Consider the following 27,512-nt stretch of genomic DNA (forward strand, 5'->3'; position numbering starts at 1 on the left):
ATAATTCTCCAATATTAAAATATTTTTAATAATTCTGCCCACTCTACTAGTCCCACATGTCCATCAGAAAGGGATAAAGGTTATTTGGAACACTTCATAGCTGAGTCCTCAAGGCTCACTGGGAATATGTAGGTTATATGCAAGTCCTGACACCTGATACAAATATAGGTTGAGATGAATATTATGGATCTGCACAAGGTTCTTTATTAGAATTTCTGTGACTCTGTTTGGAATGTGTCAGATGTTCAGTCATATCAGTAAGTGCAAGATATGTTTCTTAAACAAATAGGGAAATCTCATTGCTTAGAAAATACTAAAGCCCACATGTGATGCTAGTACACCTGATGACAAGCTGGTGATTCTTTGTGAGATCATATGGCTCCTCAACCTTTATTACATTGCCTACATCTCTCTCTTTCATATTATCAGCCTCAGAAACTGTAGTACTTGTATACTAGGAAAGGATATTCCATTTCTAGTCGGACATCATCAAGGCGATGAGAAAACTCTATCAAGTCCTCTTCCTTGTGTTCATCAAACACTCGCAGTTGGATGTCCAGGGCATCATTGCGGATGTTCTTTAATTGCTGCATGAAACAGGAAGATGCGCACAGGCTTACACCTATAGCTAGAAGCATATGGACACAGCCCCAATAACATTCTCACTCAGTACATCATCATCTTTCTCACAAATGATCTCTTATTAGGGTTGTGCACTTTATTAGAGACAAACCTTAAACTGTCACGGTCGTTATAACTTTCAAAATCTAAATCAACAGGAGATAAGAAATAAAGCAAGTTTGCAATTTACATTCATTATTTTTTTTTATCACGGAATATTTAATTATCACGGGAAATATCACCAGAAAACAGGAAGTCCTGTGTGTCCGAGGCCATCTGCGCATTCACAGAAAGAAGAAAGTCATGTGATTGATGGACACATTGAGCCGTGACTCTCTATACTGGCCGGAATTCCTGTGTTTAGTCTGTTATTTTCAACCAGCACAAATCAGAAAATCTGCCTTTGGGAGACCGGACCTGGATTTCTGGTAAGTTCAGCTTTGTTTAACAGCATGATAACAACAACAAAAAATAACGAATGTATATTGCAAACTTGCTTTATTTCACATCTACTGTTGATTTCGATTTTCAAAGTTATAACGACAGGTACACTTTAAATCTACGTCTTCCTAATTTTCTTAATTGTTACGTCAGTGTTTTTAAGTTATTAGGTTCATTTTTAAAATGCTATATATAAAATTATAATATATAATTGTTTAAATAATAATAATATTAATAATAATCATAGGAAACCTATTAACACAAGTCACTAGAACATTAGATCAATATTTAAATAGGCGACACCCAAACTACACGCATAACTTTAAGAACCTTTGCGTCCAGAACACCGTATATTCAGTAATAACACTGGGGTTATTTGAAGCACATCTCGCCTCTGCATACAAGATTACATTATTCCAAAAAGAGAAGTTTATGAAAAACGTTTTCCACTCAGGTGTCTGGGAATTTAAATATTAATGTAAAAACAGTGACTACAGGGCACTTACTGGCAATATCTCCTTCAATCCGCAGCGCATAAATTCATTTCTGATGTGAAGCCTGAAGTCCAGATCATCAGGAGATGTTACAAGTGCATTGATAAGCTGCATACAAGCCACCTACATCACACAAACAAGGAGAAAATTAAAATCTCTTACTTCCAGTTTTCATTATATTTCAGTGGTAAAGAGGTCATTACAAGGACAAGGATTCTGAGCACCGTGTCCGGACGCCTAGAAAAAGCAGCAAAGAGAATGCCTAGACAACAGATCTATTAGCGGTTCTTAGATGCATGTACAGTATAATATATAATGTCATATCATGCAAACTACAACGGCAACACAACTAAATAGCATGTTGTTATCAACACCGCTTGTAAAATATAGATTTTCCAAAGTAGCGACATGGTAAAATGTATATCACTGTGTTCGCAGGCCTGGATCATACTGAGCGAAGCACATCAGGCCTTTTCAGAATTCATGGAACCAATACTGTGTAAAATTAAATCAGGCTGCAGAAAGGGCTAAATACATTATCTGCAGCCAGAATTTCCAGCAACGTAACACCCAGCAATGTGCCGGAGAACCTTTAAGCAGAACTGAAGTTAAAAAATCGCCCTTTTGCATCGCAGCCATCTCTATGTATTTTTCATGTGTTTTCTTAAGACCTTACTGTCAAAGCTTTTCAACAGAATCGCTCCTCTCACTGTAATGAATTGCGCTATAAAGGAAATGCAATGGAAGAAAGCAAAATAGAAGAAAACTGGCGCTGCTGGCAACCAGACGGAAATAATTCCCACAGGTATTATAGCTCTACAGTTGTCACCTTGAAAGCCAACAGCAATCTTCAGTCTCTGCTGTTAGCTTAGAGTCATGTTTTTCAGAACACCATGAACTGCCAGAACTACCCAATTTATGGTGCAGCGTCCAACATGCTAGTTAAATATAGGGATGGATTAAAGCAGACCGTATTGATTATCATATCTCCAAACAGCTTTACACAACTTAAATGGACTATAGATGAATGCTGGAGCAGCTCTTTGCGAGCAGTAAATATTCCTATTACAATGTTTACAGAAAATTAATCCACTTATTAGAGCTCCAATCCCCACACCGCTTTGTTGTCCTTCCCGCAGCTCTCCAAGTACAGAGGCAAACTTAATGCTAGGAAATTTAACAAACAGAACACACATGGAATCAATAATGACAGCCATTGAGTCGTACTAGAAAGTGTGCCCCTGCCCACCAATGTGTATTGTATAGTCAGAATATGACACTCATGCTATGCTGGGTGAAATGCTAGTTGGCTCTGTTCATATTTGCACTGTAGCTTCTGTTTGGGGAGGAGGGGGGGGGCACAGAGCTTAGCTGTTGCCCTTGCACTATCCCACTGACTTATAATGGAGTACATTGGGTACTTTCAAAGTGTCTGTCATTTCCCTGGCAAAAGGGAGGTCTCCATTTGGAGCCACTTTTAAAAAAGTAACATAATAGTATTGCAATAGCTTCTTATACAATTTATAAACCTACAGGTCAGAGGGTTCCCAAAGGAGTGATCAGCATATCACAATAGTCTGTATGAATGGTCCAGCAAAATGATTATCGGCCGTATTCGTTGTAAATGGTTATCGATCCAATTATCTTTCGTATTCGCCTTAAACGATTATAAGCAGTATAGTGATCACCAATGAAGCCCCCCCGGCTCTCACTAGTTCGCTGCAGATGCGTGTAATAGTGCAAAAAATGGATGGGGAAAAAAAACTGATGCAATTGTGTGCATCCGTTTTTCCATTGACTTCCATTATAAGAAAAAAAAAAAAAAAAAAAAAAAAAACCAGATCAAAACGGATCTTTTTTTCTAATGGAATTGAGGTCAACTACATTTTCGCGTGTTACTAAAACGGATCCATTTTGATCCTTTTTTTAGAATATAAGTCAATGAGAAAACTGATCAAAACGGATGCACACAAATGCATCTGTTTTTTCCATCCATTTTTTGCAAAGGATTGCAAAAACGTAGTGTGAACCACGTCTTTATAGCCTAGCATGGCTAGTTCTGGAACTCTTATGAAGAAACACTAACTACCTCACGCACTGGAACCTCTCTATACTACTCTCCTCTCTCTACAAACTGAACTCTTTAACTCAGATGACAAGGACTGCTTCCACACTATATAAGACTTCAGGGAGCTGGATTGGGACTGGAGAGAAAGGGACACCAAAGACATTCTGTCTAACCTTACATAGGTTAGTTTGATAAAGGAGGAACAACTGTAAGGTACCCAGAAAATGATCCAAGACTTTCTTGTACACACTAGTAATGAGGTGATTGAGATTATATTATATATATATATTTATAACACACACACACACACACACATATGCAGGAGTGTGAACTATACTATGCAATTTGAAAATAGAAAAAGGGCCCAGCTTTCCCAAGCTCCTGATTTACACATACATAGTGAGAGTTCTGCACTTGTAAGCACAAGCCTCTCAGTACAAATACTGCTATTATTCTTATTACAAAGATCTATGCACAGGAGCTGCAGGACAGCATTACATATGTTCCTATGCATGCACAACACTATTGTGCAAAGGAACATGTTTAATAATATTTAGCAATTCCAGTGCAAAGGTCTTTGCTATAACAATTGAGAGGGAGGGAGGGGTGAGAGCTCTGCAGTGTGAGACACAGCAGCCTGTAAACATAACAGAGGGCTGAGGAGGGGGTAGAGGTGTTAGGGGGACCCTCACTGCTTTCTATTTCTGGTTGTTCTATTGCCACCTACTTTTTAGTCTATGGGGCTATTTGATGTGCCCTTTTTTTGCTTTGATAGGTATTTTGCTTGCAAATATGCGACTTTTTGATCACTTTATATTTAAATGTTTCTGGACATGAGGGACCAAAAATTAAAATTTTGTACTTTGGTGTGTTTTTGCGCTTAGATTGTTTAGCATGGAAGATCAGGAATGTGATAATTTAATAGTTCTGGTGATTCTCCACGACAGCAAATATGTTAATTTCTAATATTTATGAAACAAGAGTGATTTAAACTTTTAATATGGGAAGGGATTATACACACGTGTTGGTACCCCTTGTTTACTGAAAGAAAAACCCAAAATGGGCAAAGAAATATGTTTAAGCTGACAAAAGCAATAAATAAAATTTCAATGAAAATTAACAAATATAAGTCAGACACAGCTTTTCAACAGAATTTAATATAAATAAATAAAAAAACTCATGAATCAGGCCTGGACAGAAATTATGGTACCCTTAATACTTTGTTGCACAACCTTTTGATGATAAAAAATCATGAAACAGGCCTGGGCAGAAGTGATGGTACCCTTAAAAGGAATCTGTCAGCCCGGCTAAGATGGTGGAACCCGTTATGGCCTTTCAAGATTTTTCTACAATAAAGATTTGAATCTTTAAATGGTGAGCGCCCTTATTCTACTTCAACTGTTCTATTCATGAAGATAAGTCATGCACCTGTCAGATAAGTGAGCACCACTACCTTTCTTAGTACTATACTCTGTTGCAATCCGTATACCCACCTCGTGTATTGGATAAAGTAGCACCGATTACTTTTTCTATATATGTAGATCCCACCACTAGACCACCACTGATGGTTCTTTAATGGCATTTAAACGCAACTGTCAGTTCTGGCAGTGGAATTTAAATGGTGGTTAATTAGCCGTCATTCCCTAGAAGTGGCAAGGTATAGTGCTTGTAAGCCCTCTCTGTACCCCCTTAACAGCACTATGATGTACCAGCATGTCATAATGCGTTAAGGGGTTAATGTAGTTGGTTTCCAGTATGCCAAATAAATTACCTGTCTAAATTGTCACCATTTTACAGCCATCTCAGTGTTAGGGTACTATTACACCAAGCAATTTTCCGACGACTAACGATTAACGATCTTAAACGACCGCTAAGGCAAACGACCCGAAATCGTTCGCCCAAATACACGAAACGATGATCGTTATTTATTATCGTTCTTGCGGTCGTTTAGTCGTCGCTATTGCGTACGTTTCAGCTGTGAATTCTTATTTCACCGAACGATATGCGAACGATGTGCGAATGATAAGCGAACGATCAAACGATAAAAATAGGTCCGGATCCTATTAAACGATCAATGATTTCTCGTTGGTCATTTAAGCGTTGCCTGCTATTACACGAAATGATTATCGTTCAAATCCGAACGATTTAATGATTTTTCGAACTATAATTGTTCCGTGTAATACCATCCTTAGAGAAAGCAGCAGAGGGGCTTTTCAAAAGCTCAAGTACTGGATGGGGGGAGCATGGAACAGAAACCAAGGAGGTCAGTTCACACAGGCTGGAGAGAAAAGAGAGCAGATAAAATGCAGACTGCCAGGAATAATGTATATAAGGTTCCGTACAAGTATAGAGAGAAAACAGGTTATACAGCACACTATAGAGGCTGTAAAATAAGACATTTTTACTAAACAGCTTTTTGCACCATAATCTGCAGAAATCAAGAATATAAACTATTTTTTCTATATTATGCAAACCCTTTAACATGTTTCTTTCCCATCACCACCTTAAAGAGGTTTTAAACAGTGAGCATGCTCATAATTTTTCCGCCTGTACTCAATAACAGACATTATTTTCCTACTGTTTGCAAACTGATGGTCGATTAAAACTTTGAGTATGCAAGGATTTATTCACATCATGTCACGTTAACGTGACTGGTATATATGCAGAGTCCTCCTGCATTCATCAAGGTGGTATATGTCAGTATATCAGTAGTTGTTTTGTTTATCCTGCCCCCCCCCCCAGGTAAAGATTAGAACCAAAGTCTCGGCAGTAGACACAATAAAGTAGTCTTGTAGCACTCGAGTATAGAAGTGACGATCAACTCATGTATATTCAATAGATTAGTGCCAAATACATGCATGTTCTGTATATGAGACTAATCTATGGAATAAACATGAGTTGATCTTCACTACTTTATTGGAGTGCTGCAAGACTACTAGATAAGAGAGAGGAGCTAAAGCAATAAAATAAAGAGATGATAGAGGAGAGAGAAGAATCAACAGGTTTATAACAGGGGTACAGGATTTTGGAAGCAGCAGAGGGAGGTTGAGGAGGAGGGAGGACACAAACGTCCATGCAGAGGTCACAGGTCACAACACCAACTGGGAAGCATGGCCTGGGTTACAGATAAAGCCAAAGCTGCCCCACATAGAGCTGATTGATTTATATTATGACCTCTCCAGAACACAGTTTAACAGACTGTGTGTCAGGGCGGCTGCAGCATTGTATGGAACACAGGCCACGCTTCCCCATAAGTGTGGTGACCTGTGAAGCCCCGAAGCCACTAGACTAACAGCACTGGGACAGTTTGTTAAGCTACAAAAATGGCTGCCCGTTCCAGTTTGAGATACGGAGCCTCTGTCAGGGGCGGGAGCAAAGTTGAATTTCCGATTTTGGCAAAAACTTAAAATTGTACGTCAGATGCTGGGCAAATGAATTGAATTTGTTAAATATATATCACCATATGCCAATACGGTGGCATTAGTAGAAACTCTCTGTCAGAGAAAAACCATTAGAAAACCATCCTGGTCTCTGAATACTGAAGACTCGAATGCAATCTGAAAAGCACCTAATGATAATGGCAGAAAGACAGTTGTTCAAATGTATCCAGTGGAAAACAATAGGTCCGCTCAATATGTACAACAATATAATGGCTTCCAGCTTAATATCCAAATTTGCCCTAAGCATGCTGTCTTTATTAAATGAAAAAAAATGGATTTTTAAAGCCTCAAGGGTTCTTAATCACCAACAATATCTCATAATCAACTTTTAAAGTTAATTAGCAATTACGGTACTATTCCCATTGTTCTTGCTGCTTGAAAGAAAGGTATAAATGACAGAATGATTTATTAAAACCTTCTTGAAATGCTGGGAATCTTGCAAGTTACTCCATGTAATGTGAAATGCAAGATAACTGTTGTATAATTATGTGTTCGGTTTGCAGATGTAGTACTGGTTGTAACACATCCATTAACAGTGTGCCTATCACATTACACTGAACATGAGAAATTCACACAATTCATATGCCAGATGTGCACCAGAATAAACCTAAAAGAAATAATAATAATAAAAAAAAAAAGAGGAATACTAGTAAAAAGTAGCAAACTACATCGCCACCAAGCAGACAAGTATAGAAGTACAACTACTGCTACACAAGGTAGGGAGTAAATGGGGGGGGGGAAATAATTTTTAGATAATCTACACTAAAAATGTTTCTTATAACAAACACACATATCGAATGATTTCTTCTTTTAAGCTCTTATCAATTTCTAGGCTATGACTGAGGCAAAAGATAGACCTGTAGCAATGCTACCCCAAATTACTGCTTAAATGTAGCACAGCCAAAAAGTATGTTAGCCTTTTGTTATTTTGTTAGAACCAACAAGGTGCTTTGGCCCTAAAAACTTAGAGATGTTGACGGTCCAATAAAAGCATCTGTTACTAGATACCGTGATCATGAGATCACTTCACTATACCAACTGCAGTGAGCCATGAACTGTGGAGAAAGGAAGTCGCTAGTTGTGGGAAAGGGATTAAAGGGGTAGCCCATCCATTTTTTTTTTCTTTCAAAATCAACTGGTGCTATAAAAGTTCCAATATTTATCAGCTGCTGTATGTCTGGTAGGAAGTTGCATTATTTCTAGTCTGGAGAGCAAGAGTGGTTTTCTATGGGGATTTGCTACTGCTCTAGACAGTTCCTGTCATGGACAGAGGTGTCAGCAGAGAGCACTGTGTCAGACGGGAAAGAACACACCACTTCCTGCAGGACATACAACAGCTGATAAGTAATGGAAGACTTGAGATTTTTTTTTTTAATAGAAGTAAATTACAAATCTCTGGCACTAGTTGATTTGAAAGAAAATATTTTTTTTAAGAACTAACCCTTCAAAGCATAATGTGTAGAAAATATCTAACTGCTATAAAAGGTGCACAAATCAGGGCAATGACTCTGCAGGGACATAAATAAAACCAAGTGCCCACAGTAACCAATCACAGCTCACCTTTTATTACTTAATGAGGTCTGCTGAAATGCAAGCTGCGCTGTGATTGGTTGGTACAGACAAGGCAGACACTTATTACACCACTCCACTGTGTATAAAACACATAAGGGAACTAGAACTGTCTGGCACTAAGAGGAGCACTTTTACTGTTCCAGTCACAAAAAGGAGCGCTATTACTATGCCAGGCACAAAGAGAAGCACTATTACTGTGCTAGGCACAAAGAGGAGCACTATTACTGTGCCAGTCACAAAAAGGAGCACTATTACTGTGCCAGGCACAGAGAGGAGCACTATTACTGTGCCAGGCACAAAGAGGAGCACTATTACTATGCCAGGCACAAAGAGGAGCACTATTACTGTGCCAGGCACAGAGAGGAGCACTATTACTGTGCCAGGCACAAAGAGGAGCACTATTACTATGCCAGGCACAAAGAGGAGCACTATTACTGTGCCAGGCACAGAGAGGAGCACTATTACTGTGCCAGGCACAAAGAGGAGCACTATTACTGTGCCAGTCACAAAAAGGAGCACTATTACTGTGCTAGGCACAAAGAGGAGCACTATTACTGTGCTAGGCACAAAGAGGAGCACTATTACTGTGCCAGTCACAAAAAGGAGCACTATTACTGTGCCAGGCACAGAGAGGAGCACTATTACTGTGCCAGGCACAAAGAGGAGCACTATTACTATGCCAGGCACAAAGAGGAGCACTATTACTGTGCCAGTCACAAAAAGGAGCACTATTACTGTGCCAGTCACAAAAAGGAGCACTATTACTATGCCAGGCACAAAGAGGAGCACTATTACTGTGCTAGGCACAAAGAGGAGCACTATTACTGTGCCAGTCACAAAAAGGAGCACTATTACTGTGCTAGGCACAAAGAGGAGCACTATTACTGTGCCAGTCACAAAAAGGAGCACTATTACTGTGCTAGGCACAAAGAGGAGCACTATTACTGTGCCAGCCACAAAAAGGAGCACTATTACTGTGCCAGTCACAAAAAGGAGCACTATTACTGTGCCAGTCACAAAAAGGAGCACTATTACTGTGCTAGGCACACAGAGGGGCACATGTACTGTGCCAGGCACAAAGAGGAGCACTATTACTGTGTTAGGCTAAAAGAGGAGCACTATTACTGTGCCAGGCACAAAGAGGAGCACTATTACTGTGCCAGGCACAAAGAGGAGCACTATTACTATGCCAGGCACAAAGAGGAGCACTATTACTGTGCCAGTCACAAAAAGGAGCACTATTACTGTGCTAGGCACAAAGAGGAGCCCTATTACTGTGCTAGGCACAAAGAGGAGCACTATTACTGTGCCAGTCACAAAAAGGAGCACTATTACTGTGCCAGGCACAGAGAGGAGCACTATTACTGTGCCAGCCACAAAAAGGAGCACTATTACTGTGCCAGCCACAAAAATGAGCACTCTTACTGTGCCAGTCACAAAAAGGAGCACTATTACTGTGCTAGGCACACAGAGGGGCACATGTACTGTGCCAGGCACAAAGAGGAGCACTATTACTGTGCTAGACTCAAAGAGGAGCACTATTACTGTGCCAGGCACAAAGAGGAGCACTATTACTGTGCCAGGCACAAAGAGGAGCACTATTACTGTGCCAGTCACAAAAAGGAGCACTATTACTGTGCTAGGCACAAAGAGGAGCCCTATTACTGTGCTAGGCACAAAGAGGAGCACTATTACTGTGCCAGTCACAAAAAGGAGCACTATTACTGTGCCAGGCACAGAGAGGAGCACTATTACTGTGCCAGGCACAAAGAGGAGCACTATTACTATGCCAGGCACAAAAAGGAGCACTATTACTGTGCCAGTCACAAAAAGGAGCACTATTACTGTGCCAGTCACAAAAAAGGAGCACTATTACTGTGCTAGGCACAAAGAGGAGCACTATTACTGTGCCAGTCACAAAAAGGAGCACCATTACTGTGCCAGGCACAAAGAGGAGCACTATTACTGTGCCAGTCACAAAAAGGAGCACTATTACTGTGCTAGGCACAAAGAGGAGCACTATTACTGTGCCAGCCACAAAAAGGAGCACTATTACTGTGCCAGCCACAAAAATGAGCACTATTACTGTACCAGTCACAAAAAGGAGCACTATTACTGTGCTAGGCACACAGAGGGGCACAATTACTGTGCCAGGCACAAAGAGGAGCACTATTACTGTGCCAGGCAAAAAGAGGAGCACTATTACTGTGCCAGGCACAAAGAGGAGCACTATTACTATGCCAGGCACAAAGAGGAGCACTATTACTGTGCCAGGCACAGAGAGGAGCACTATTACTATGCCAGGCACAAAGAGGAGCACTATTACTGTGCCAGGCACAAAGAGAAGCACTATTTCTGAGCCAGGCACAAAGAGGAGCACTATTACTGTGCCAGGCACAGAGAGGAGCACTATTACTGTGCCAGGCACAAAGAGGAGCACTATTACTGAGCCAGGCAAAAAGAGGAGAACTATTACTGTGCCAGGCACAAAGAGGAGCACTATTACTGTGCCAGGCACAAAGAGGAGCACTATTACTGTGCTAGGCACAAAGAGGAGCACTATTACTGTGCCAGGCACAAAGAGGAGCACTATTACTGTGCCAGGCACATAGAGGAGCACTATTACTGTGCCAGGCACATAGAGGAGCACTATTACTGTGCCAGGCACATAGAGGAGCACTATTACTGTGCCAGAAACATAGAGGAGCACTATTACTGTGACAGGCACAAAGAGGAGCACTATTACTGTGACAGGCACAAAGAGGAGCACTATTACTGTGCTAGGCACACAGAAGGGCACTATTACTGTGCCAGGCACACAGAGGGGCACTATTACTGTGCCAGGCACACAGAGGGGCACTATTACTGTGCCAGGCACAAAGAGGAGCACTATTACTGTGTCCGGCACTATGAATAGCACTATTACCATGTCTGGCACTAAGAGGAGCACTATTACTGTGTCCGGCACTAAGAGAAGCACTACTACTGTGTCCGGCACTATGAGGAGCACTATTACCATTTGGTCAACATTCTTACAAGAAAGAGTTTGATCTTTTCAGTCAAACTGGTAAAAATTTAATTACAACCTTTTCCTTTTAATCAGTAAAAAAAAAAAAAAATTAGATGACCTTAAAGGCTCCGGTCTGTGAGTCCATCGGCAAATGCCTAGAGTTAAAGTAGCACCAGGCTCTGTCAACAGAATGCATGAAGACTGGCAAAATAATGTTGTAAATATTTTGAGCTACTGCCCCGTTCATTTGACAATAGAGAGGGAACAATTCTGGGCACTAAAGTAGTGGTATGCTTTACTGACAAGGAAAGAGGACACTGCCATAATCGAGTAGTGGACAATTGATAGACACTGCTATGACCTAGCACTGTGTGTATTATTACTATAACAAACTAAGGAGGAATAAGAGAATATTGCTGTGCCTATAGTAGGTACGGCTGATACATCTACCTTTGGGACTTCTAGGAAAACACCTTATTCTTGGTGGTGAGTCCTTTTCTTTGATTACTGATATCATCATGTATCAGCAATAAAAGACAGCTTGTAGGGTTAAATTCACAGCTCCTAGGTTGCATTTTCTGAATGCATCCTAAAGGGTTTTGTTATTACTCTCTTACCTATTAAATTTGAAGTTAGTCATGGACAAAAAGAAAATACAAGATAAATACAACAGAGTAGTTACACTTCAGCCACTTGCCCTTCTCCGTCCTTAAAGCCAGGCATTCCCTGCTCCTTATGTTTTGGAGTTCGCTCCTAGACACGATAAAGCTCTAATCACACTAACAACTGGCTTCTATTTTGTTATCAGCATTTAACAGATCAAAAAGGAAAGCATGGTGCATGGTAATGGATTTTCATGCATTATAGTTCACATGATACAACCATGAAGTAGATGCCAAGATTTAAAGAGTGATGCTGCTTACTACAACACAGATTAGGTTTCTGGGTTAACAGCTGGAATTTACGGTGAGAGATCACAGCAACCCATTAATAACCAGAAGGATGGGACATTCCTTTAATAAGGTGAGAATTAAATGAAGGGGCTATAAATAACTTGCTGAAAAAAAGCCAAAGAGAAATCTATAATGAGGTTGAGCTTATTGAAAATAACAGAACAGGTCCCGGGCAAAGTGTTAGACGAGACATAAGAGAATAAATCAGGCTGTATATAGTGGGATTAGACAGGCTGGTACAAGATGGCTCCAAGTTACACATTCTGTCACATCACACGGGCTCTCTTAGGTGTCTGCACATTTATATACAACTAAAATTGCTTAGGAACACACACAGTGAGATAACCCATGCGGACCGATAAACAAATTGCATTACTTGGAACCTAATAACAGCTTCTACAATACCATTGAGGTTTCTAGTATGGAAACCTCTGTGTGAAGCTGATGAAAATGGATCACAGGCAAAACAGTAGGCATAGATAATTGGATTTCACTGTACTGGCTATGAATTCAAATAAACATCCATGTTAGAAAACAAGTATTGTTATGCAGGCTGGAGAAAGCGCAAGTTAAAAAGCATGTTATTTTCTGCTTTACTGCAAAAGAGTAACGGGGGATTAATGGAATACAATAATATACATCAGATGGGGCGGCCGCCGTGCAGTTAAAGGAAAGATAAATCTCAATTATCAACAAGCAGTGTGTATATATATATATATATATATATATATATATATATATATATGTCCTATGCGTGACGCCAAGAAAAATTATCATGTCCCTTTGGTGGTATTATTGTAATATGCTGAGAGTATTGTGTTGCTGGGTAGTGTAGTGCAACCTTACTCACCTTATGAGTACCTTCCAGTCACGGTGGGGTCCGAGGGTGCTGGGGCCCTTGTCTTCTTCAGCATACACGCAGGGACATATAATTTTTAATAAAAGTCTTCCCACAATAGCGGCGAAAGTATATCAAGACTTTACTTGAAGGATAACTATGTACACTCCAATACAGGGGCATCTGATGATGGCAAACTGTTGGCTTGATCAGAGTCCTTTGCTTCAGGGGGAGGGTTACCTTGGTTACAATAGCTTAGACTTGGTGGATAAATAGGGTTTTAAAGAGACAGACCGGTTCCAGAGACTTTATAGCTTTCCGCCTTAATAAGGTACGTTTGAATAGGTACTTGAAGTTACTGAAGAGACTTGACGCTGTCGACGCTCACTATCATGTAGGAGGAAGACGCATGGACATACTGACTTGGAAACCAGGAAGATGTGGACGGTGAATGGGAGACCCTCTATCACTTCACCAATCTGACAGCAGGCACTAATAAATACAGGGGATGTCCTGCTGAGACTTAGAAGACACCTATTAGTCCTTATGGCTAACTGGAAACAGGTTAGGGGGTTGAAGATGGAGTCTGACAGGATTACTGAGGTGACGTAGGGAGGTTAGATGTGACTCTGGCAATGCCAGGCTACCAACTGACACTGAGGAGACCGCACAGCCCCTCTGGGAAGGAGGTGGTACCTCGGTTCTCAAACGTAATTGGTTCAGGAAGGCAGTTTAAGAACCGAGCAGTGTTTTCCCATAAGAAATAATGTAAATGTACCCATACAGTACCAATATATTACATTGTAGTGTGCCCAGTATAATCACTACAGTACAGAACAGCACTATACTGTACAGTACATTATACACAAGAAACGTTCAACAAAACCAGCAATTATAGTACAGTAGTCACTAACTCCTCACTCATCCTTTACTGTATAGTGCCCACCCCTCCACCACTGTATGGGAGATGGTGGTGCACTGACTGTACTACTGTACTGAATATGTACTTCAACAATCTTATACAGTTCTGTACTGTACGTGAAACCTCACCAAAGCTAAACTCATATAAGGTACAACCAGGTACAACACACGGTCAATGCTCGCAAAAACAAAGATACCGAGCAAAGTTTGAATTCTGAATGTTACTTTCAGGTAAATTTTTCGTTCAAATACAGTGGTATTACTGTACATTGAGGCTTGGTGCCCAAAAAGGGTTTGAGAACTGAGCAGTTTGAGAAACAAAGTACACTTTTCTTGAAAATACAGTTTGAGTTCCAAGCAGTTTGCGAACAAAGGTACCACTGTATATCTATCACACACACACACAAAACTATATGTATATATAATTTTAAACTGCATGCATTATAAAATATATAAACAATATTAAATCAACATACCGACAGGTTTGCTCATCATAAGAATCTGGCATTTGCTACCCTTTTGTTAAAATCGGTGTGTGCACCTACTAGAGAGAGTGTCAGGTAGACAGGACATTTCAGGCTTTGTGCAACCAGTACTGCCTTAGTACATCGCTGTCAAGAATGCCGCCCTTGCTGATGCAGTAGCTGCAACATCACCAGGGCAAATCAAAACCCTTCATAATTTATCTACAGTGACGCAGGTGTGGTGCAATAGTGACCGCAGTGACACAAGCACCAGTGCAGGATTTAGATTGGGCCTGGGTGACTTTGCAGCTTCTCCATCAGCCGGGGTGTATGCTTCATAGTGATGGACTGATGGAGGACTGTGACAATCTCCTCAGTGGAGAAAGACACTGATTATATCAAAAGATACAGACAGAGGACACAAATAGAAGTGAGGGAGCTTGGTGACAGTTTCACTTTAAGTCAAAACTCTTTTTACCTAAACCACTTCCGTTTTTACATAGGCCTTCCTCCTTTCTCAGTCACATTGAAAAAGTGTCTACATTACAATAAGTAAATTAAAAAAAAATAGAAATAAAATAGAAATACATAGATAGGTAGAACATCTAGACTGTCCTATTATTTTCTTATTTTTTCTTATTTAAATAAAAACAGAGAATCGGTGGAACATGCTGGGAAAATTAGTGACTTCATGAGGCCCCACCTCTCTACCTACAGGACATGAAATGGGTCTTGTGATATCAGGCAAACCTTCAGAAGTCTCGTGTAATCCAGCTGTTTTGATAGAACAAAGTTGATCTACACAGTATTAGACAGAGGGTTTCGATGTTATGGTAAGTATGGGATGAAAAAGGAAATGACAACATAAGGTTCATGTCAGATCAAGGGAAACATTCCTAAGGAAGGTTTTATTTTCTACTTAAGTTGGCATGGACTTTGCAGTACCAACAACTTCTACTGGGGTTGGAATAACCTCATACAATTTCCCCCCCCCCCCTTTTTTTTAGGGTTTTAAACACCCTATTCAAATAACTTAACATAATTTAAGTTACAAAATGGAAAATGAGAAAAATGAATAAAATTATAAAATATCTATATCATAAAAATCAAAGTCTGTCTGTCTGTCCCGTATAGACTTCCAAACGCCTGAACAGTTTGACCCCAAATTTGGCACACAGATACATTGGGTGCCCGGGAAGGTTATTGTGAAGGTCCCGTCCCCGCCAGATGTACAGGAGAGGAGGGGGAGGGGGAAGAGCGGCGCCCCATAGAGATGAATGGGAAAATCTCCTCACTGCAAACACAGGTGATATAATTAGCTACATGTCTCCAGCAGTAAACGGCAGTTGGGAGCCTTAGCAACCAATAGGATTACTGCTTTCATTTTCACAGGGAGCAATGGTTGCTAGGGAAGCTGCCTCACAACATCCACAGTAATAACTGGTAGACTCCCTACTTCATCTATACAGTACATGTATACAGGACCCCCTACTCCATCTATACAGTACATGTATACAGGACCCCCTACTCCATCTATACAGTACATGTATACAGGACCCCCTACTCCATCTATACAGTACATGTATACAGGACCCCCTATTCCATCTATACAGTACATGTATACAGGACCCCCTACTCCATCTATACAGTACATGTACTGCATACAGGACCCCCTACTCCATCTATACAGTACATGTACTGTATACAGGACCCCCTACTCCATCTATACAGTACATGTATACAGGACAGTATTACCAGATGCTGCTGCCCTAAGCACTAAACTTGAAGAAGCCCCATCCTCACTCACCAATTAGCATCAGGATAGGTAGGTAATCGCTCCACACGTCACATTTAACACCGCCACAACAAGCCTGACCAATACCGCCATACAGTGACTGGAAAACACTGCCACACCAGACCTGTTCAATACCGCCATACTGTGACTGGATAACATTGCCAGACCTGACCAATACCGTCATACTGTGACTGGTTAACACCACTATATTAGACCTGACCAATACCGCCACACTGTGACTGGAGAACACCGCCACACCAGACCTGACCAATACACCATACTGTGACTGGATAACACCGCCATACCAGACCTGACCAATACAGACACACTGCGACTGAATAACACTGCCATACCAGACCTGACCAATACTGCCATACTGTGACTGGGTAACATTGCCATACCAGACCAGACCAATACCGCCATACTGTGACTGGATAACACCACTATACCAAACCTGACAAATACCACCACACTGTGACTTGAGAACACCGCCACGCCAGACCTGACCAATATGCCATACTATGACTGGATAACACCGCTATACCAGAACTGACCAATACCGCCATACCCCCCTCAAAAAGACACCAGATTTTCTGGCAAGTCTGAACGGGAGGGTACTGCCCCTCTGCAAGGTGCTACCCTATGCACCAGAAAATGGGTGACTAATGGTAAAAACGACCCTGCAGGTATACACGACACTACAGGTATACAGGACCCCAAAACTATATACTACAGGTGCACGGGACCTCCACCAACTATATACTACAGGTATACAGGACTCCAAACTTTACACTGCAGGTATACAGGACCTCAAAACTATACACTACAGGTATACAGGACCTCCACCAACTCTATACTACAGGTATGCAGTACCTTCACCAACTCTATACTACAGGTATACAGGACCCCCAAACTTTACACTACAGGTATACAGGACCTCCACCAACTATATACTACAGGTATACAGGACCCCAAACTATACACTACAGGTATACAGAACCTCCACCAACTATATTACAGGTATACAGCACCCCCACCAACTTTATACTACAGGTATACAGGACCCCAAAGCTATACACTACAGGTATACAGGACCCCCAAACTATACACTACAGGTATACAGGACCTCCACCAACTCTATACTACAGTTATACAGAACCCTCAAACTATGCACTACAGGTATACAGGACCCCTGAACTATATACTACAGGTATACAAGACCTCCACCAATTATACACTACAGGTATCCAGGACCCTCAAACTATAAACTACAGGTATACAAGACCTCCCCCAACTATACATTACAGGTATACAGCACCAACTATATACTACAGGTATACAGGATCCCCAAACTATACAGTACAGGTATACAGGACCTCCCTCAACTATACACTACAGGTATACAGCCCCCCAACTACACACTACAGGTATACAGGACCCGCCAACTATACACTATAGGTATATAGCCCCCCGAATATGCACTACAGATATGCGAGACCCCTAAAAACTAAACACTGTGGGTATACAGAACCCCTCCAACTATGCACTACAGGTATACACTAATTTCACTGATTAACTCAGATGAAACAATACCTTTAGCTTGACCTCCTGGGCACCTTAGAACAAATCTAATTAACACACTGACACTTTATACCCGGGCAGCGCCGGGTACATTTTCTAGTATATATAATATATATACATACAAAAGAAATAAGCTAAGATTACTCGGCACAACAGCATGGCTAACAATTGCTCTTTAATTGTGTGCCATCTCAGTTTCTTCTCCTAAAAAAGCAATATTAAGGAGGGCAGAATTGTTTCTAAGAGCTATGATTTAGCCCGGTGACAGCTATCAAGGTCTATTGACATGCAACAGGAGTCTTTCCATGTTCAAGTGTGCCATGGCAACTGTCCTAGCAACAAAAAATGAGGTCAACACGGCTGTCTTGCAACATGAATGTGAAAATCTACATAAAATATGATTTAACGCAAAACAAATTAACATATTAAAATGAGCTTCTCATCTCTGTAGGCAGACCAATGCTTATGGAGAGGGACACATCTACTACTGCAAATAGCTGAAAACCAGAACAGGACAAACTATAGCATGTAAAGATCTAATGTAGCCTTGAACGTACACAGTGTAATACATTTACAGGGAAAAAGTAATCATACTGTACTACAATCCCCACAGAGATCCCTAAGGATGTACATAGTAACATGTATGTGTGTAGCATACAACCTCTTCATTGCTTCAGATGCTACATCTAAACCTTGACTACATTATAAGCAATGCATTCAGACACCAAGTTATGTTTAACTTAAAGTGCTATTGTCATCCACCCTTACTATATGGGGGACATTTATAAACACTGGTGTATTTGTTTGTAAGTCTTCAATAAAACCCTGTCCTCATTGCCTCGGCCAGATTTACTAGGATGCGCACACATCTCTCATAAATGTGGTCCCCTATGTGCGTTTCTCACCACAATGTACAAGCTAAGATCAAGCAATTGATATAGGTGTCTGTGGCTTCTTTCTTCTATAAGGGTACAAACACACAGAAGCTTGCGGCCTTGCGCATCTCCACCTGTGCCATAGACTCCATTCTATGCACAGGCAGATTCTCTTGTCTGCCCGAAAAATGTCCTTCCGAACAGCCAATCATGATATCAACTGATAGTCTACTAGAGAACCCAATTTTCCTCTAAAACCCTCTCTCTTATGGAACTTGACAGGGCAGGGTTAGGGTATGTCCCCACTGCGGAATCCCAGCCAAGATTTTGCAGCTCGCCCCTGCTGGTAACCATGCACATTGGCTTCATTAAGTGATAAGTATCCTTTAGTATAACTATTCCTTCTTTGTGTACGTGGCTCGCGGCCGCGCATATCTCCGCTAGTCTGATAGACTTCATTCTATGGTCAGGCAGATTCCGCCATCTTCGGGTTCTTTCTTCGGGCAAACAACAGAATCTGTCTGTACATTAAATGGAGTCTATGGCACAGGTGGAAATGTGCACGGCTGCAAGCTTCTGAATCTGCGGCGGGTGATCCGCTCAGATGCCTAAGTGTGCACATACCCTTAGTGTTGTAGGTGTCAGGCAGGAATGGGCACCCTTATAGATATCTTATGGGATCACCTACTCACAATACCATAATAGAGGCAGTTTACACTTCTAGTAAAAGACTTTTAGAATTTTTCTCTACTGAGACATTTTCTTATTTGTTCTCTAAAAGACTACAGGAAGGCTATCCATCAGGTTGCTTCTGCATGTATCTATAGCAGCAAATCCCTTTATCAAGATGGCATGTAAAAAGGCAGCTCCTCTAGACTTTCAAAAACCTGGAATATCACTAGAATATCGAACAGTGCCAAGAATAATAAACTCAAATTATTCCAGTGGTATGGAATCTCCAGTACACTCTTGCTGTTTATCTATGTTGGTACTGCAACCATTTTTCTCTCCCCCCTTTATGTATGTTCTACCTTGTTTCTCTTGTTCCCTGTCTTATTTCAGTATGATTTACATAAGCAAAACTGACAATTTGCTCGGTGAGATTTTGTTACCTATGATTTACTCCTTTTTGATAGGAAGTTTATCATTCATGATGGTTAGAGAATATTCTCCAGATACTGCTTTCTCATGTTGAATTATAATTTTACTATAAGGCAGTTTCATTTTGAGCATTATAGCTTTATACCATTTTAACCTATCTCTTTATGATATTTCTACTTGACTCTCTTCCATTCAAAATTTAATAAAAGTGACGTTCAAATTTTAAGGGATTTTCTAAAAATTTAATATAATTTATACATGGCTGGGAGTAGGTAAAAAAACAAACAAAAAACTACTGTATACTAACCTCTTTCAGTCCCCTGCAGCACTAACTCTTCCACTGCTTAGTTCTGACCACTACTTCCTGATGACGCATTGTTACTGAAGGATCTTCCCAACCAATTACTGGTCGCAATGGTGTCCCATCTCAGCCAGTCATTGGCTGAGAGAAATCACTGTCAAAAACCATGTCATCAGGAAGTGGCAGTGAGCATCGAGCACTGGAAGTGTTGACGCAGCAGCTGAGATGTTACTTTACATGTCTCATTAGAATGCACGTAACAAAAGTTCCAGTATCATCTCCTTGCCAATGCAGATTGGTGATTCATCCAGACACCATGACCACTTCGCTTTACACCCACTGTTTTAGTTGTCAGTGCTAGTTTTTGTTTGGCAATAGAGATGCAATTAAAAAAAAGAATGTGATACCATCATGTGACCGCAGTGTTGAAAAAGAAAACACAAAAAGGACCTCTTTTAATGCTTTAAAGAGACTCTGTACCTACTGTGCAGCCCCCCCTACCTTTGCGTAGCTGCAGGGAAGTCCTTTTTGATGGTCTTTTCAAAATGCTGGTGGTGCTTTGGTGAGGGCAAAGATCCAACTAGCCATGTCAAAGAGGCAGGGTCTAGAGCGCTTGTGCCCTAAGCCAGCTCTATCTATGTGGTGTTGCTCTCCGCTCCACCTAGATTCCTGTTTCTCCCCCAGGCTGACACTCAGTGTAAGCTGTCACATCGCATGCGCTGCTGTTCTCCCCCAGGGCACATCTGCACCGCCTATCATCTGCCTGCTGTAGCCAACTCCTACAGCCCCACCCACATACCAGAGTGACGCCATCTGGCTGGATCTTCGTCCTCTTTCCTTCACACATATGCCGTTGCGACCAGATCCAGCACAGGTCGGCCGGCCGGCCGCGTCACTGCGCCAGATCGGGTCACAATGGCGTATGTGTAAATAAGAGAGGATGCAGATCAAGCCAGAGGGTGTCACAAAGGAGGCTCTGTCTCTTAGACATGGCTAGACCCCAATAAAAGTTGGATTTTTGGCCTCACCAAAGCACCACAAGCGTTTTTGAAAAGACCACCAGAAAGGACTTAACTGCAGCTACACAAAAGGTATAAGAATTCTCAGGGGGGGGGGGGGGGGTTATAGTAGCTTTAAACCTAGACTAGGTACTAAGCTGAACCCTTCCTACCTCACTGAACACTACAGAATAAGGCTATTTAACAGTTATAATGTTTTACACAGATTCTTATTTAACAAACTGCGTTACAATTCTACAATTATTGAAGCCTGAACTTTAACAGTCAAAAGTGTAACTCAATATTCAGTACATAAAATATGTTACAGACTCATTTATCTTATTGATTTCTAATGGTGTGGGGGTAGAATGTTAGCAGCCCATGCAAGCTTAGCCAATTCAACAGTAAGAACAGTCATTTCAGAAAAGACCGAATAAAGGAAGCATTTTATTCAAAAAGTAAATGTCTAAAACTTGCTGTTGCCTTCTCATAAGGTTACACATAAGTATGAATGTGGTGAGAAACCAATGCTTGTTTAATGCAGTGCCACATCTATTGAAGTGGTTTTACAGGCAAAATGTACTGATGGCCTATTTGCAGGCTGACGGCACCAGGGCCAATCAGCTGTTCAGTGCTGCACTGCACAGTAAACAGAGTTTGTTTATTGTCTTCCATTCATTGTATTTAGGCGGTGACCTGTAACTGCAGCTCAGGTCCCGTTCCAGTGAATAGCAGTTACACATAGCCCCCACTACACAGTGACCTGAGACATATTTTGCCAACTTTGTAGTGGGGCACCAATCAGTTACTGATGAGCCATCCTATGAAAAGCATGTACCATGTAGTTTACAGCAAAACACTTAAAGTGTCACTATAGTTATAAAAAGAAATTTGGACATGTAAGAGAGACATGTAAAAAGATCGGTCAAGGTCTGAGTGTTAAGAACCGCACTGATAGAGAGAACAAGCTGGGAGAATTCACGTCACATGATCAGTCAGGCTCATAATGTAAGTCTAAGGAACACATCTGATTTCAATGACAGAGCAGGGAGGGGACCATGTGGCAGCACAGTCCTCTCCCTGCTGGTTCCAACGATTGGTGTGGGTCTGAATACTTAGATCCGGACCAATCAAAAGGCTTTACATGTCTCTCTGACATGTCCAAAGTTTTATATAATGACAGTTAAAACACTAAAATAGTGAAATGCATTTACACAGCAGGAATATGAAATAAGGTAATACAAACCTGCAGCTGGACAGTATTGTGTTGAAGACCTCCAACAATTGGGCTAAACCGGGCGATCCCCCTTTCTTCGGCAGCTGTGGTTATTGCATCAAGGACTTTTTCAAGACTAGAAGGAGACCGGATTCATCATAGCGAGAGATAAAAATGTCATTGTAAAAAACAACCAACACAAAAATTCAAAATCAATTTATAACACTAAAAAAGTATAAACTTAGCAGATTGCTGCAAGGACAAAGCAAAGTTTATGATGACAGCGTTGTTTGTTATCGTCTTGTTTCAGTATTCTTCATAAATTCACCAAATCTAATTAAATCACTTCAAGCAGATGGCTAGGAACAAAGAACATAAGAAATCCCAATTCACTCCTGAACAGAAGTGAGGAAAAAATATTTATTGCACGTTAACAGTGTACTTCTGTCCTGTAAGAGATACACTACCAAACAAGACATAATGAATTCACTTTTCAAAGGTAAAATCCTACCATGTGATTGTTGAATATCTCCCAGATGAGGTAAAGCAATTACAGTGTAATTTTTATTGATGAGAACACATTAACTTGTAACTATTAAGGAAAAAAAAATCTCTTGAAAATGATACTCTTAGTTACGGTAAAGATGTCGAACGCAAACCAAGGCAGAGCCTCATCAATAAGCGTCCTAATGAAATGTGCGACAAGACATGTCTGTGAATAAACATTTACATATGACAGAACACTTCCCCAGTGCAGTTGTCTGTCAGGAAACGTGTCATTAAACTTAATTGACCACGAAGCAATGTACTTACATGTTTTCTTCTCCGACAATGCATATAGCAGACAGCAGCTTGACCACGTCCGTCATCATATTGGCTTGCTTGGGATCCATGGCTTTGGCCAATAACGAAAGACTCCTTTCTTCCCCCATGATTCTCTCTAATCCATACTGCAATAAAATAAATGGCAGGATAATAATGTACAGTTGGGGAAGGTCTAACTTCCAGTCCTATTGATCACAAGTGGGAAGGGACTGCATCCTTTCAGCTATTTTGCAGCATTGTACAACTGCATTTTCTTTCTAAGGATCACGGGAAGGAGTGCTAAGGATCAAGCCCCAATTGATCAGTAAGTGACGGCCAATAGGAGTGACATGTCATTCCTTACTATCAAGGAGACTGCTTGTAAAGGCCTTCTACAATCATATAAAAATATACAGAGAAGACCAATAACTACTCATTAGATGAAAGAGTGGTGGAAACAAAAATAGAAATTCACATTTTATTTGTAAATAACAAAATAACCTATGTGGATGCATGTCTATCCTGGCATTCTCCCATGCAATTGTATTAATGCAAATGTCAGCTTTTTATCATGCTGAGAGCTGGAGATATGGGCGGATAGCTGATAGGAACATAAAACACATTAAAACTTTTTTTCTTAAATGATTGCTGTTTGCAAAGTTATAAAATCATGTTATCCTTCGAAGCTCTAAAAGGAAAACATGAGGTTTACAAACATAGACAAGTATCCATTGTTGTAGCTCAGCTGTTTACCCACGTCTGAGGCTCTGGGCATATATATCTGACACATTCCCTTTCATTTGCAGGGATTTACAGGATAGAACTTACACCACATATAATACGCCTACATTAAATGTATGACAACAAAATACTGGGAGAGCGTTGTAAAGCAAAATATGGCTAAACTGACGCGAAAAACAAACGGATCTCTTGCTTTGTACAATATCACGTTTCCCTGGACAGTTTTAAAAAAAATATTCAAGAAAAAAAGGTATAGTTAAGGGGGACTATAAAATATGTTGGATTGAATAATTCAATGCATCATTATTTTGGGTACAAGTAAAGTCTGCAATCTGTAAGGTGGTGCAATGCACTGAACTTACCATACAGGACACAGTGATAAATCTGGCTCAGCTTCTACCCATTTGGTGCCATTTGTAAGATAAGTTTAATAAATCTGTCCTGCTGTCCTCAGATAATTCAGAAATCATAATTACCGTATATTACTATTACAGTACAAGAATTACCTTGTTGTTCATGAAGGCCCTCAGGCACTGTATGACTTTGTGCTGAATCCGTTTCTCTATTTTTTCGTGCCTGCATTAAATTTGAAATATTAGTATACAACTAAAAGAAACATTGAGAGGAAAGGGGAACCTTTATAAGGCAGAACATTATCACCCTAATAAATATTTGCCAAAGATTATTAAAAGTTTATGGCCTAAAACAAAAGCACACATTAAACAAGTAGAAGTGTTTGTTCTCAGGCAGAATATGACACTCATTACCCTTAAGTAACAATAAACCAGCACAGGTGTGCCAGTTCTCTATTATAACAATCATTTTCATAATTGATAATGACAATAATTATAAAAATAAACCAGAAAGGCAGCAGCACAGCACCAAAGCAGGGCCTGGGGATGGATCTGGATAACAGAGCTTAGTGCCCCTGAAATATTGTATCCCACTGTAAAAAGAAAAAAAAAAAGAAAAAATCTTCCAGTAAAGGGTGTGCTAGGCTTTAGAATAGACATCTCAGCTCCAGCCAAACATCTTTGTCAAGACGTTCTAGAGCAGCTCAGGAGGGCCGCATGCAAGGAACACGGACATGGAACGCATGTTATGGACTTCTCCCACTGCCCGGGCAGCATCTGTGATAAGATGCTAGGAGTGGGGGAACTGTATTCATATGCGCTGTGCCGCACGGCTGATTCATTACAGCGCGGCGCATAAGAATACAGTTCCCCCGCTCCCACCATCTTATCACAGATGCAGCCCGGGCAGAGGGGGAGTCAGTTACATGCATTCCACATGTGTGTTCCGTGCAGAACACGGAACATGTGAATGTGGCCTAAGCTGTTACCAAATCTTAGAGACAGCAGGACCTGTATAGGAAGTGAAGTAGGATCACAATTTCAGATACCTAATCACCCGCCTTTCAACTTCAAAATGAGGTCCTCCTCCAGCTGGGTAATATATAGTGTAGTACTCGGACTAGGACTATGGTGCAAAAACTGAAGCATACATAGTGGTGCAAGCATAAGCAGAAAAATGTTTGCTTTATGTAAAAATAGGAAAGAAGTGTGGCACTCACAAACTATTTTTATATACAACATACCGTGTTTCCCTGAAAATAAGACAGGGTCTTATATTATTTTTTGCTCCCAAAGATGTGCAATGTCTTATTTTCAGGGGAAGTCTTATTTTTCCATGAACAAGAATTAACACTTATTGTTGGTCAAAAAGAAATACACATTTATTATATACTGTATAGTAGTTGTCATCGCAAACCAGCATAACCAGACAATCTCTCCTGGCCACCTTCCCGTTAGCAGCAGGGTGGCAGCAGAGGTCTTTCGTTTGGGGGATGCCTTATTTTAAGCTATCCTGTAAAACCTCCACTATGTCTTAACTTTCAGAGGATGTCTTATTTTAGGGGAAACAGGGTATAATGAAGCCTACAATGAGTGACATATATAAAAGCCGGTAACATAGAAAGAGTAATCAAGAATCAATTATCAGAACACGTTAAAAAACTTAAAGTGTCACTGTCGTGAATTTTTTTTTTTGCAGAAATCAATAGTCCAGGCGATTTTAAGAAACTTTGTAATTGGGTTTATTATCCGAAAAATGCATTTTTATCATGAAAAAGCAGTTTGAAGCTCTCCCCCCGTCTTCATTGTTCTCCTATGGAGAGAGCTAAAGAAAAGACCAAAACAGGACAACAAAGAGTTAATCTACAAATCCCTCACGGGATATCTCCTGTGACAGTCACCAGTGACCTGTCTGAGCTCGGATTACAGCTGTCACCCAGCTCCGTGCCTGTAATCCTCTGTTATCTGCTTTCTGCTGCCAGCTAACTCCCTCCTTCCTCCTCCCCCCTCCCCTCTCCCTAGAACAGACAGGGGACGTCTCCTGCAACAAGTCACAATTTTCAGATTTTTCAGAGTGGATGAAAAAGAGGAAGGAGGGGGGGACCTGGGAAAAGGCTTTTTACATGCAGATAATGGCAGATTTGGCTAATAAACCCAATTACAAAGTTTCTTAAAATCGCCTGGACTATTGATTTCTGCAAAAAAAAATAAAAAATACGACAGTGACTCTTTAAGTTATTTACATGTCATGTCATTTCAATAAACTTTAGATACAGTGAGTCCAAGAAGTATTTGATCCCTTGCTGATTTTCTTTGTTTGCCCACTAATAAAGACATGATCATTCTATACTTTTAATGGTAGATGTATTCTTACATGGAGAGACAGAATATTAAAAAGAAAATCCAGAAAATAAATCTAAAGAATATATATTAATTGATTGTATTTCATGGAGTGAAATAAGTATTTGATCCCTTAGTATTCATTAGCAGTTCTGGCTTTTACAGACCAGTTAGACACTCCCAATCAACTTGTTACCTAACCTGAAGCCACCTGTTCTCACTAATCACTTGTGTGGAAAAACAACTGTCCACAGAATCAGACAGATCACACAGATTTCAAGTCTCCAACATGGGTAAAACCAAAGAGCTGTCACAGGACCTCAGAGTCAGAATTGTTGACCTTCACAAAGCTGGAATGGGCTACAAAAAGATTAGTAAGGTGTTGGATGTGAAAGTAACAACTATTGGTGCAATTATCAGAAAGTTTAAAGAGTATAACATAACAATCAACAGACCTCGGCCCGGTGCTCCAAAGAAGATTTTGCCTCGTGGGGTGGCAATGATGCTGAGAACAGTCAGAAAACGTCCTGCAACCACTCGGCAGGAGTTAGCAAATGACCTGAAGGCAGCTGGGACCACAGTTTG

The 27,512-nt window shown here is 40.7% G+C and overlaps 1 protein-coding gene across 5 annotated transcripts in view; it reads right to left on the reverse strand.

The window, feature by feature from the left end:
* DIAPH3 (diaphanous related formin 3) overlaps positions 1-27,512 on the reverse strand; it is a 582,937-nt gene that overhangs the window by 355,133 nt on the left and 200,292 nt on the right. For all 5 annotated transcript variants that reach the window (XM_069970593.1, XM_069970591.1, XM_069970592.1 and 2 more), the window contains 5 exons: positions 24,741-24,810; positions 23,503-23,639; positions 22,720-22,825; positions 1,569-1,679; positions 469-587 (listed from right to left, as the gene is read on the reverse strand). In XM_069970593.1, coding sequence (XP_069826694.1) covers positions 469-587; positions 1,569-1,679; positions 22,720-22,825; positions 23,503-23,639; positions 24,741-24,810 — 543 coding nt within the window. The remainder of the gene's footprint in view (positions 1-468; positions 588-1,568; positions 1,680-22,719; positions 22,826-23,502; positions 23,640-24,740; positions 24,811-27,512) is intronic.

The sequence above is a fragment of the Dendropsophus ebraccatus genome, chromosome 5 (genome assembly GCF_027789765.1).
Source record: "Dendropsophus ebraccatus isolate aDenEbr1 chromosome 5, aDenEbr1.pat, whole genome shotgun sequence".
Lineage (NCBI taxonomy): Eukaryota > Metazoa > Chordata > Amphibia > Anura > Hylidae > Dendropsophus > Dendropsophus ebraccatus.